Here is a 13,655-nt window from a genome sequence, read left to right as displayed (position 1 = left end):
CGGTGTTCACATAAAAATTTCAAAATGCCTAGAGCATAGGGTAATACGTTCAATAGTTATGTTGGTAATAACACCTCGCCATACTATTGATATATTACTAGCTCCTTTCTCACAATAATTAATTTGATAGAGATTCCCAGAGAAACTTGTTCCACATTGATTTTCCATATTACAATTTCAGTCTCACATTATTCAGTGAAGTACGTAGGTAGTAGGTTATATCACATTATTATCTTGTATTGAATGGGAGACAGGTGCAGGATGGAAAGGATGAGAGGATATTATTAAATGAATGCATGTTCAGGTGAAGGATATATTTTGTTCAGTTTTTCTTGGAATCTGGGTCACAAGATCTTCCGCCTTATGCTTCCTTTACTGAGCATGTGGAGATGAAGTTTAAAGCACAAAAAGGTGCTGAGGGGGGGTTGCTGGTTTGTGAAACTTGAATTGTGGACCTTAAACTGCCCGGGCTTATCAGAAAGATGAACTCATGGTCTCCATATAGGGATGTGCATTTGAGAAAATTCCAGAATGAGCAAGCAATTGGTCAATGTTTGGATGTTATTGGACTTATTTGTGGTCAAATTTTAGAATCTGTCCATTTAGCAAAGTATCAAAACCCCAGATCATTAATGTTTGTGATTAACTGCTTTGAAGTGCTGTTAGTAGCATGCTTTATCTATTCCAGTCTGCTAGTGAATGAAGCTGTTTCTCCTGTGTAACAACTGTTAACTTCACATCTCCCTGTAGCTCCCATTTGCTTATTTACTCAGTTATATGTGTATATGTGTGTATATATGTGTATATGTGTATATATGTATATATTCATATATGTTTATATATACATATGTATATATATGTATATGTTTGGAGGCTATACCTAGAGGTACTCAGGGCTTACTCCTGGCTCTGAGCTTGGGGATCATATGGGTTACCAGGGATTAAACACAGATTGACTGCGTGCAAGGCAAGTGCTCTACCTGCTCTACCAGGTCCCTCCACAAATATTTTTGACTGTCTTCTGTATTAAGGACTGTGCTAGCAACTAGTGATTTGCATAGAGAATCAATACTTGTCCTTGCACTCAAGTTGATTTCAATCGAAAAGAGGGGACAGAGAAGTTGTAATGCCATAGGAACAACTAGAGCTCTACAGAAAACAACACACAACTCAGTAAGACTTAAAGAGCCATATTTAAGTCCTTTTATCAATATTTGTTTTCATTGTTATTTTAATTATTGGAAAATGTTAGTCTTTTGTTGAATCACATAGTCAGTATAAAATGGAAGAATAGATGTCCTTTCAAACTATTAAATCACTATGCAAATTTTGATATTTATATTAATTGTTCACCCTTGTGCCCATAATAAGTGCATTCATCAGGAAATTTCTACAACTTTTCTCTAAACAGGCTAGGGTATAAGCATATCTGAAAATGATAAAATTTGGTTTCATTGATTTCTAGTACGCATCCAGTTTACAAGCAATACTTGTATACTTGTCCAGCTCAGTTTTCAGTTTGTCATTTTTGTTAGGTTTGGCCTTTCTTCCACCTATCCATCTTATTCATAACTTACTTCTCAGCAATTTCAAAGTGATTACAGTTTCAAATGATTTTTTTTAAAGAAACGTCCTTATTTTTGGCTATTAACCTAACACAGCAAATACTGCTCTCTGCACCGAGACATCAAGCATGACAGTTTTAAGCCACCAAACTCTCCCAGAAGCCAGTAAGACTTTCATCTCTCGGTCTCTTTAAAATTAATTCTGTGACTTAAAGCCAAATCTTATAGATGAAGGGGATGGTAGTTTGGTCAAAATATTACCTACTCGAAAATATAAATGACAGCATTTTGCTTGCAATCCCAGAGTAAGGTTTTGCATATCCATTTTGAATAACTTTAGTGAAGTTAAGTGATTTGAAATTGAATGCAGTGGGGTAAGCTGGTGAGACAGCTCAGAGCGATTGCAGGTCAAGGAATTCACATCAAGTGGAGTCATCCTGGCTTTCAATCCCTTTCATCGTGGAAATGCCAGCACTATTGGACTCAGAGAGGGGCTGCATCTTGTTATATGTATAGGAGTTTTTAAATCAATTTGATTTTCACTGGTATGATTCTCTAGTGTACTTAATATGCTGTGGACGGATTTCTGAGAATAGCAAGGAGCAGTTACACTTCTCATGAATATATAGCGAATGAGGCCCTCTGATTTATTATTCCATTCTATTTTAGAACATGCTTAGGATTTTTTTATAAAGGCAAATAAGAAACATTCTAAAAAGCACAGGCTAATAGGACTGAGTTTTAATTCTCTCACTAGATGACTTTGGGAAAGCCCTTTAACTACTTGGCACCTCGGTTTGTCCTCTGGTAAAATTTGTTCTGTGTGTGTCTCTTTTGGTTTGGGGAGGTGACACCAGGCATTGCTCTGGGGCTCTTCTTGGTTCTGTGCTCAGGAGTGGTCCCTGGTAGTCCTTAGAGGACTATAAGCAGTGCCAGGAAGTTGAGCTCAGGTGGGTACAGTGCCAGCAAGCACCCTAGTCCCTGTGCTATATCTCTTGAAAATTTTGAAAAATTTCTCAAATTTGGTAAAACCATTTCTAAATAGCCACCACCACTTTTGGAACAGCATTATTTTGAAGGTTTTTTTTCAATGTTCAAAAATAATATCCACATTTTTTGACAATTTATTTTATTTATGAAAAATGCCCTTCATACTAATGAATTCTAAAAAACTCATATAAAACTCCAAAAACAGAACAATAAAAACATCTTACAGAAAGACATGTTAATAGCATTAAGTGACCAATTTCTAAAATGAAAGAGAATTTTGAGTGGACTCCAAATTTACTAACTCTCTAGTTTATTGAAGGAGCAAGATATGAAACTCAAAATAAAACTTGATTATGAATTGTGAAGTTTGCCATAACTCTTGGTTTACTCTAATCCCACCAGTAGTACTCTTGCACTTGATCCTTCTCCTCCGCTAATGGAGTTAGTATTTAGTTGGTTCATTCTATAATATACCTTCTCCAGAGGTATTGATTTTCTTTTCTCTTCTGTTCTATTCTGTGACCTCACTAAAGTGCCACACATCACAGGGGAAGAGTTTAATGTAGAATTTAACACCAAGAAATTAGCAGAAGTCCATATCCCACTGATAGAGGAGAAAATTATTTAACCTCGCTCTCTGTATAATTGATTTTTTAGTGCCTGAATGCAAAGTGGTCTTAAAAACCTCTCTAAACTATATGTTGTGCTAAATTTCAGTTCTTCCTAAATGGTCCAGTTATACTAACGGTAGAGTAACTCTGACCCCCTCCAAATTGTACCTCTAAGATACATTTATTAGAGAAAATTAAAGTTCCGGAAAGTTTAAATTAAAGCCACATCACAAGGCTGGGGTTAATTTTCAAAATTCTGAATTTCAGGCCAGGAGTATAACTCAGTTACAGAGCATTTGCCTGGCATGTGGGAGGCCCTAGGTCCCTTCCTGGTTCTGAAAATGAGTAATAAAAGATAATTTTCAGTATTTATGTGTGAATTTTATCAGGGAATTTAAAATGTAGAAGTGAATTGCTGTCCAGCAGGAGCTTGGGTGTTGTGCTGAGGCTGTTGGAAAGGCAGGACCCCTCAATCCAGCTCACTTGTATCGCCAGGAACTCAAGAAACAGATGCTTAATTGAAATTTTTATTCTTCACCCGAAAAAATGAACATCCTGTGTATTTTATGTATAGACCCAGTGCCACACAAAAACCATTCGATTTACTCAGTGTACCCTTGAGTGTGCAATTAAATAACACCTTTCCTGTCTACACAAGGCAACACTTCCTCCAGATGTGTTTCAAGTAAGTGTTGTCTCTTGCAGTACTGGGGAAGCATAAAGTACTAGGGCTCTTCCTGGCTCTTCCTGTCACCTCCCCAAACCAAAAGAGACACACACAGAACAAATTTTACCATCATTCCCACGATGAGAAACTGGCCAGTTCCTGGTGCCCTGCATCTCAGCTCTAGGAAGAATCTCAGACACTCAAGTAATAGGAGACCAAGTGGGGAGGAAAAAGGAAAAAAGAATAGAAAATAATTTTTCATAGATAGATAGATAGATAGATAGATAGATAGATAGAACAGGTGAAAGGCAATTTTTTATTTCCTCCTCATATATGTTCAGCATTGTCTGTGGAACCCTCTCCCTCTGTACTTCATCTCTACACACACAGGATGCTCTATTTAAACAATCTATATTTATCAATTTCAAGTTTTGCTTAACAACAGTGATACCTGTTTAATCAACTTCTCCCTGTCCTGTCATCACCAATACTCTTTTAAGCACAGGAGACAATGAGTTAAAAGCACAGTGAGTTTAAAGCACAATGAGTTAGTGTGCTTTAAAAATCCTATGGCTCTTTAAATGAAATGAACTCTGAAAATGGATGGGGTTTGGTTTACATGCTGTTGAACCCCATGGCAGGCATGTACATTAATTGATATTTTTGTATCTTGATTATAAAACAAATCTCCCGGAAGCACGCAGCCGCATATGCAGCCATGCAACCTCTTATAGTCTAGTACTCCTTCTCAGAGAACCTGGCAAGCTACTGAGAGTATTCTGCCCGCATGGCAGGACCTGGCAAGCCCCTGTGGCATATTCGATATGCCAAAAACAGTAACAGTGATTTGTCTCATTTCCCTGACCCTGAAAGAGCCTCCAATGTGGCAACATTGGGAAGAATGAGTAAGGAGAAGCTGCTAAAATCTTGGGGCTAAGACGAATGCAGACGTTACTGGTGCCCGCTCGAGCAAATCAATGAATAATGGGATGACAGTGATACAGTGATACAGTATCTTGGTTAAAACTCAGTGTTACAATTTTGTTTTTCTTTGAAAGAAATTGGGTGGGTCATATCTAGTGGTGCTCAGGGGTCACTTCCTGCTTGGCACTCTGATGTTATTCCTGGAGACTAAGCAATACTGGGGATTGAACCCTAGCCTCCTGTGTGCAAAGTATGTGCTCTAGCCTATTGAGCTATATCTACAGGCCATGGAAGGCTTTTTCCCTCTGTTTCTATCAGATAAGAATAATAATTGAAACATCACAATCTTCCTTAATAAACTGAAAATATAGTGAATCTGACTTAGTGAGAATTGATAAATGTATCAAATATGCTTTGTCATTCATGGAATGAGTTAGTGTGCTTTAAAAAAATTCCCTTATGACAACAGAGGATTTGCAATCGCCTTAGCTTGTATTTCTTTCACTAATCAGACTGAGTTAAATCAAGAGACACAAATATTTGTGGAATATATTTGAACACCTCCCCGAGACAGAGGAAATGAGAGAGGCTAATTGGGCTGGATCTCCCTGCCCTCAGAACGCGTATCTTGTAAATAGGCAAAGCACAGACTAACCTGGTGAAGCACTAGAATGTGGGGCATAAAAGGGCAGATGATCAGCATGTAGAACCTCATGCCTAGGGAACATGTGGGGCAGTGAGAACTGGAAAAGGTGTAATGGTTAGGCAGGGTGTTGGGGTATTTTGATCTGAGATTGAGGGAGAAGTAATCAGCAGATATGAGAAATAAAGGTCTGATGAAAAGAAAGGGTTGGGGGAGGGGCTGGAACAATAGCGCAGGGTTCAAGCACCTGACTTGCATCTCACTGACCTCGTTCCAATGCCCAGCACATATGGTTTGAATCCTGAGCACCCCCAGGGATCATCACTTCTGAGCACAGAGCCAGGAGTCACTCCTAGGCACTGCTGGGTGGGGACCAGACTCCCTCGTCTCCCCACAGTAAACACAAAGGGCTTAAGGTTGGTGTTCAAGAAAGAATATTTGCTCAGCAAGGTGAGTGAGGTTAGGGGGGGGAACCTGGAGGCCCAGATGAGGTGGGTAGAGTGATCTCTGCCGTGAAGAAGATGTCAGCCCAGGCGTGGCATGAGATTAACCAGAAAGTGACCCCCCCACCCTGCTCTCCCACCCCTTTGCCCTAATGCTAATGAATCCATTGGCTGGTTTTCAGTGAGGATGTTCTAGTCCCCTCGCTTGCTGCCTTGGTGGTCACAGCTTGCTTGTACATTCTGTGTCTGAGGCCCAGACCCAGAGAGGTGCAGCATTTATGGGAATGTGGCTTCATCTGAAGCTGGCGGGCCCTGAGGAGCCCAGGACAGCAGGACCTCCCAGAAACAATAAGGTTTCCCTGCAGTGGGTCCCCACCTCCACCCTCCAGGGGCCAGACCACTGAGGATGGTGGAATGAGGCTTCTGAACATCTCTTCCACCTTAAACCTCCCGACTGTTTTCCCCTCAGTCTAACCGGCTGTGTTGGAGTCACACCTCCAAGGAAGACAACCCTTCTGTGATATTATTGTCCCTCCTTCACCTCTACACAATTAAGATTTCTGTTCATGTTGTGGCTGGGACCACAGCTGGTGTTGTTCAGGGCTTACTCCTGACTCCTGGTGGTGCTCTGAGAATCGTATATGTGATTGTCTGGGATCAGTTTTGTGCAAGGCAAGTGCCTTATCCGCTGTACATTCTCTGGCATTCACAATGAAAATCTTTATATGCTCCCCACACTTGTGTTGTTCTGTTTTTTTTTTTATTAAGGGGACTGCAATGGGAAAAAAAGAAAGCATTCTAATTTTCAGCTGTCTTCAAATTTATTTATTAATTTTGGAAAAGTTAAATTCATCTAACCTGATGGAATCTTTATAAAAATTGGAAGCTCATTGTCAACTAAATCTCATTTATTTCATCTAGTATTAGACTGCGTTTTTTTTTTAACCAGATGGAAAACATTAGCAGTAATAGTGAACAAACATATCCAGGCTCCCAGAGGTCATTTTTAACCACCATTAACAATCTGGTTTTCACAGATTAGTAACGTGCAAAAGGCAACAGTCCAGTAAAAGGCACACAAAAGGCAATGAAGCTTTTAGGTACCTTATTTACCTAACATCTAACCATATAGAAAAGAAAAAGAAAAACCTCTGGAAGTGAAACACTTGAATCTTTCAGGCTCAGAATTGGCAGATTTTACCCAAGAGTTGCAGCAAAATACATTTGAAATAGGCACGGTTGTAAAATATTAATAAATCCTCCCCAAAGCTGATGAAAAGAAAAGCTTATTTTAATGTCATCACTAGATTTGCCTGTGGTTAATATCGTTTCCATTTGCTAGCTATTTGTTTAATGGTTTCATACCTATGTAAACCCCCTAACTGTGGGAAAGAAATGCATTTTTCTATATCCTGTTTTAATTTTTTAATTTAACAATCTAATTGAAATGTAATAGAAGAGAAACAATTTACAAAATACACTCATGAATCAAAAAAAGAATCTGATCTAGAAATGTAATAAAAACATGGCTCCTTGAGTAGCCTAATTGGAAGCAAACTCTGGTTTAAATTATGTTTTGAGTGGTGTTCTGAGTCATAATTTGAGTAGTCGGGAGGAAGGATAAACTCTTGCTAGACCTTGGAATAGATGCAGAAGTTGGTTCGTGCTCATCCCTTCTCTTGCTTCCTTAGTATCATGTGTGGCCTCAGTCAACTCTGCAGATGAGAGCAAGCATAGGCAAAGCTCCATGCAATATGCTTTTTTAAAAAAAATTCATTAGAATAAAACCATGGGGTACAGTTGTAGACTTACAAATTTTTGTGCTTGGGTTCACCTCAAGCTACCATTGTTCTTTTCCTTTTGCCTTCTCCTTGTTATCACAATGGTTTAGGGGCAGGTCATACACTCGGCTGCAGTGTGCAGAAGATGGCACGCTTAGATGTGTTGTCTGGGATCACAAATAGCAGTGCCACCCACACCACATTCCTCACTCAGGGAGGATACCAAGGATTGAATACAAGGCTCCTCATGCCTGCAGGGCATATCATTTGTTCCCTGAGTCACAGTGCAAGGCCCAACTTAGTCTTGGTTCGCATATCTATGACTTGCTGTCAATATCCCTATCAGTCTTATTTTTCAATTTTGTTTAACTGAAGTCACTTTCATTTTAATCTACATTTAGTTGTGTGTCATTATAAATCAGCACCTCCACATACTACATGAAGTTTACCACTTGAGGTCCAATTCCCTCCTGCATCGTTTATTGGATGTGTGCATCATCTACCCCAATGCCTTCTGGCACGTTGCTCTTCTTTTACATACTGGTATTTTATCGGTATTCTAATGAGATCCTTATTTGAACTGTATCACAGATATGCCTTCATTGTTTATTATTCTATGGAGAAGAAATCAAGGTATTAAACGTCAAGAGCACATAGTGAGATGAGACTGGGCCCAGGATGAGAGAGGGAATGAGGCTTTACAAATATAAGTTAAAGAGTGAAGCAAAGCGCCGCCCCCCAAAAAATTGCAAAAGGACTTTAGGGATGCACATGCACATGTCTGTCCTACTGTGGAAATATGTGTGCTTCCTCTCACTATGCACATGTTCAGGAATACTTGGAGATATGTCTGTTTGCATATGCAAAACACACAATTACATGCCTACCTGCACACACATGCTTGCTCAGGTAGAACACAGAATGCAGAATCACCCTTTTCAACCTTACGTTGAAGGCTTTCCTGTCTGTCCTTGATACCTCTGCTCTTGGGAGAAATTTTTTCCCTTTCTACAGAAATTTTACCTTGATAGTGAAGTCTCTCAATATTTCTGCAAGTGCCTGGAGCCATTCTATTCAATTCCTTGCTGGGGATGGGAAAGGAGTGTGGCGGGTCAAAGAGATGGCTCAGAGAGCTGGAGCACATGCCTTGCGTCTGGACGTCCTCACTTCACTCCTTAGCACTTGCCTGGTTTCCCACTCCTCCATCCTCCACAAGCACTATGCGAACATTGACCCATCAAGCTTGCAAGTCAGATGGAACGTTGCCAGGAATGGCTCCTGAGCACTTCTCAGTACCTCCCCAAAAATTGAGGAGAAAATTTAAATAACACATTTTGTCTTCTCTACTATAATTTAGAATTTAGGAACTCATGAAGTCTTTTTTTCAGTGGCAGCTGGAAACCTTACGGAAAGCCTCTTAAGAGTTGTGCATTATGCCAGGCACCAGCCTTGCAGGACAGATGTAGCACCTGATGGGTGTGGAACGTGAGTGAAGAAAGGGCATAGGGATGCAGGAAGGGAATGTTAGCCTCCAGGTGGGGAAGCCAAGACACCTCAGGGACCTTTGTACTCACATGCTTCTTTAGGTAAAAAAAAAAGTGGGCAGTTTAAACTATGTGGAGAGTTGTGGACATTTGATTGAAACTTTAATACAGAATTTAGATTAGCCAAATAATTGAATTTCTTTCATCTTTTTCCTCTTTCCTAGACTACATAGATTCCATTTATGACCAAAGAGAAATACATTCTTTTAGACTGTAACCATTCCAGTTAGCAGAACAATTGGGTCTTCATCCATAATGTAGCTTTTATTGGTCAAAGATAGTAGTTAAGAAACAATTCTTTAGTTTGTGGCTTCTACAAAATAACTTAGTTCACATCTCTGTCTTAGATTGAATTTTTTGTTTGTTTTGGGGCCATACCTGAAAGTGCTCAGGAATCATTCCTGACTCTGTGATCAGGGAATATTACCGGTGGGGCTCAAGGGACTATACTGGGATTGTCAGGGATTGAAACTGAGTAGGCCACATGGAAGGCAGTCACCCTACTAGCTCTCCTGTCCACATTTCTTTAAATTTTCTAATTTATTTATCTTTTGTTTTGGGGTCACGCCTGAAGTACTCAGGGACTAGCCTTGCTGCATTGCTGGAACTCGCTCCTTGCCCTACTCAGGGGACTGTGGAGTGCCTGGGATCAAACCTCACCTCCTACATGCAGAACATGTACTCTGGCCCCAGGTCGATTACGAGGAAGTCACTCTGGTTTATTCATTATCCGTGAACCTCCTCCCACTCCTTGCTGTTGCATCCCAAGGAAGCAGGAGGCTGCTGCTTCGAGGGTTGTGAGGACCTTCTAGGAACCCCAAGCTTCTTCACTTGTAGCTGAAGAGGGACTGTGGTTCAGTTTCTAACAGACATGTTGATTATTCCACCGCCTCTTGGCTCACTCCAAGCAATTCCTTGGGTTGCAGATGACGAGAATCCTAGGAGGGGACTAAGCGTGCAGCTTCCTTCCTCAGGCCAAGGAGTTGGTGCTCTGATTTTCTGTTGCTCCCAGGAGATTACAGATATCCAGGAGGACAGCATTTGGTTCTGAGGCCATCTGCTCTCAAGTTGTGTTAAATAAGCACCGGTAGTTACTAAAAGGAAAGGAAAAATTTTGAAAAAATAGCCTGTTCATGACTAACTAAAATTGTCTCCTTTTTCAAAGGTGAACACACACAAGAAACGAACTCACCTCATTCACTCAAAAAGGATGTAGAAAATATGGGGAAAGGTAAAGAAAAGTTTTAATTCTATAGAACTTCTTTTTAGCTGTAAAAGACTCCAGAGATAATAGGAGGATATTTTTGTTCTACTCCATATTTTTAAGCTTGACAAGCAACATATGAATAATATATGGACCATTGGGTGGATATAATTGAGATTAATGCATACATATCAATCAATACATGACACTGTAATATAATACTTTAAAATAATATATTACATTGATTTATATTCATGGATTTCTGCACAAAATCTATCCTATGTCTATGCAACACTTTTTAAACTGGTAAAATATTTTGTCTTATAATAATAAATTGCCATATATAACAGTCCTCTAGAGAGTTATTTATAAAGATTAGTAAAATGACTCTTCTTTTTTCTTTATTAGAAGAACTTCAGAAGGTTTTATTTGAACAAATAGATTTACGGAGACGACTAGAACAAGAATTCCAAGTGCTGAAAGGAAATACATCTTTCCCAGTATTTAGTAAGAAATCACTTTTATTTCATTGTATCGATAATATTTGATGACACTTCTGTTGTGAGGCTTACGCTATGCTGCTAAGTATTAAGTGGTTGAGTAAAGTGCACATGGTCTTTTATATTCTCCATTTAAAAATTCAAAAGTGATAATCTGTTATTTATGCTTTGAATCAACACATGGATAAAAATTTTTATAAGAATCTTTTAATATTTGTTGTATTGGTAGTCCATTCATTTATCACATACATTTAAAAAAGATATGTAATTTTATTATTTCCTATGTAGATATATTTGCATATTTGAGATATTTAGATTATATTATTATACTTTTCCCCAAAATAATTACTTGGTATTTTAATTTTTTAAGTTAGGAAAAAGAACCAAAAAAAGCTATCTTGTATTCTCAGATAATACTAGAGAGCTGCCTAGGGCTGGATATATGTTATGTAAATCTGAGAGTTTTAAATGATAATTCAGTGCGAAGAAGCATATTTGATTCACTGATATTAGTCTAATTATAAGAGGTTTAAAATTTAAAATTTCATTCCAGTCTTGGTAGCAGAGGTTATAGCATAAAAACCATTGTGTCTGTTCCCAAAGTTCTGAAATTACAGAAAGATTTTATCCTCGGTGTCTAAAGGTAAGGTAAAGGTAAAGGCCCTCCCGTTGATCGTCGATTTGCTCAAGCGGGCCCAGTAACGTCTCCATTGGAGACTTTGTTGTTACTGTGTTTGGCATATCGAATACTCTCGGTAGCTTGCCGGGCTCTCTGAGAGGGGCGGAGGAATCGAACTCGGGTCGGCCATGTTGGCCGCTTGTAAGGCGAACGCCCTACCACTGTGCTATTGCTCCATCCTCAGTGTCTAGAGTTTTAAATTCATAGCTGGTCTGGGTTCCAGTGGACAAATACATTATGGTTGAGATTTTCAAGGCTTTTTGTAGTTTCATTTAGTCCCAACACCTTCTCCAAAGAAAGAAAAATGGAAAAGAAAATTCCATGTAAAGTTATATTTAGTATTAGATTTCATATCAATTTAGGGGACTGTATTTTCGTATGTTAGTTTGCCTGGTTATCAATCCAGACATAATCTAGCTTGTGCTGGTTTCCTGTGTGACAGCCACAGGTAAGCATCTCAAAGGTGCTCCTGTATATTGGTTGGTTTGTTTTCTGGTGGGGTAGGTATTTTGGGCCACACCAGCAGTACTCAGGGTTTATTCCTCCTTTATGCTCAGGTATCAATCCTGGTGGGACTCAGGGGACCATATGTGCTGTCTGAATGGAACCTGGGTCAGCCACATGCCAAGCAAGCATCCTACCAGCTGAACTATTGCTCTGGCCCGTTTCTGTGTTTGTGACAATTGTAATCACTGAGCCTGAAGATCTGCATTCACTAGGGCGTCTCGGGTGCCATCAGCACAAGGGGAGAGTATGCTCTCTTTGGTAGCATTTGTGAATAGTACCAGACTCCCTGTAACATATCAAGCTGAGTTCCACAGAATGCTGAGCTGGGTAACAGTGATGAAAGTAGAAATGGGGGTCAGACAGGCTGTGATCTCTCTGTCTCCATGTAACTTCAGAGTGTTGGATTCAGATAATGTCTGTTGAGACTTAGAATAAAATTCAAGGGAGATCTTATGAAGGAGAATGGTCAGTTGCCTTTTAAAGTCTACTGACACCATCATGGCATTTGTAGCTATAGAAAAAGAGAAATGTTAAAAATGTAACTGAAATCTCAAAACCCCAGGTACTTGCAGAGGATCTAGAATTCCTTAACCTTACAGATGTAACTGAAGAAAGACTATAGGGTTCTTTTCAGCAGTGGCAGACTTTGAATGATTAGTGTCTCCTTAAGCTGCATTTATCTAATGTCGGATTTGTAAATTCCGGGTTATTCAATCCTGCCGAGAATCAGAGGCCTGTTGAATCTCTAAAGTGCCCACCTAACTCCCTGGGAAGCCATTGTAGCCATAATTGATTCATTTATAAATATCAGTTAATCTTAAGGAATTAAGTCATTTATGGATTTTCCTTATTAGCTAATATGATGAACTACACAAGATGAATATTTCTGTTTTTAAAAAGTTAATATTATCTACAACTAGTCAGTTTTGATTCAAACCTATGGCTCCTCCTTTCAATCTGTTCCTCTGTGGGTGTCACATATGTGAAACATTTTGATTAAACAGCAAAATATTTCCTTTTTTTAAAAAAATTCTATATCTTATTCTTTTAACCAAAGAAGTGCATGCCTGTGACTCAGTTGGATTAATGATGGTTTAGTTATACCTCAAAGAGGAAGTTTATTTTAGACTGATGAAAATACCAAATGCACATTCAGTGCTTGAATGTGAGCAACTACGAGGCTGGCAGACAGATTCAGATCAGCTCAGGTGGAAAGGAGGAAATGAAACTTTTAAAATATACATCAGAAGGCATTCTAGACGAATCCCCATTAGAGTATTGCAAGGCTTGCTACTAAGAATTGGACAGACTTTCCCAGTTATTACACCTAAATTGGTTCACTTAGAACACCAGAACTTGGGCTAAGCTGTAGCATGTGACAGACATTTGGGAACCAGGGCTTTAAAAACCCAAGCACAAAAATTTATAAGTCTACAACTGTACCTCATGATGTCTCACTAATAAAAATTTTTTTAAAATAATAAATAAATATAAATAAAATAATAAATAAAAAACCAATGAACAAAATATATAAGAAAACATGAACTAGAAACGGAGAGATAGTATAGCAAGTAGATCAAATGACCTTGGTTTGATC

The 13,655-nt window shown here is 39.0% G+C and overlaps 1 protein-coding gene across 1 annotated transcript in view; it reads left to right on the top strand.

Annotated features, from left to right (window-relative positions):
* The window catches only part of SKOR2 (SKI family transcriptional corepressor 2), a 57,865-nt gene that overhangs the window by 19,856 nt on the left and 24,354 nt on the right, over window positions 1–13,655 (top strand). Inside the window, exons 5-6 of the mRNA XM_056138342.1 lie at window positions 10,334–10,399; window positions 10,781–10,879. Of these exons, the coding sequence (XP_055994317.1) occupies window positions 10,334–10,399; window positions 10,781–10,879 (165 nt within the window). The remainder of the gene's footprint in view (window positions 1–10,333; window positions 10,400–10,780; window positions 10,880–13,655) is intronic.

The sequence above is a fragment of the Sorex fumeus genome, unplaced genomic scaffold (genome assembly GCF_029834395.1).
Source record: "Sorex fumeus unplaced genomic scaffold, SorFum_2.1 ptg000128l, whole genome shotgun sequence".
In the NCBI taxonomy this organism is placed as follows: domain Eukaryota; kingdom Metazoa; phylum Chordata; class Mammalia; order Eulipotyphla; family Soricidae; genus Sorex; species Sorex fumeus.
This window is presented reverse-complemented; position numbering and strand designations above follow the sequence as displayed.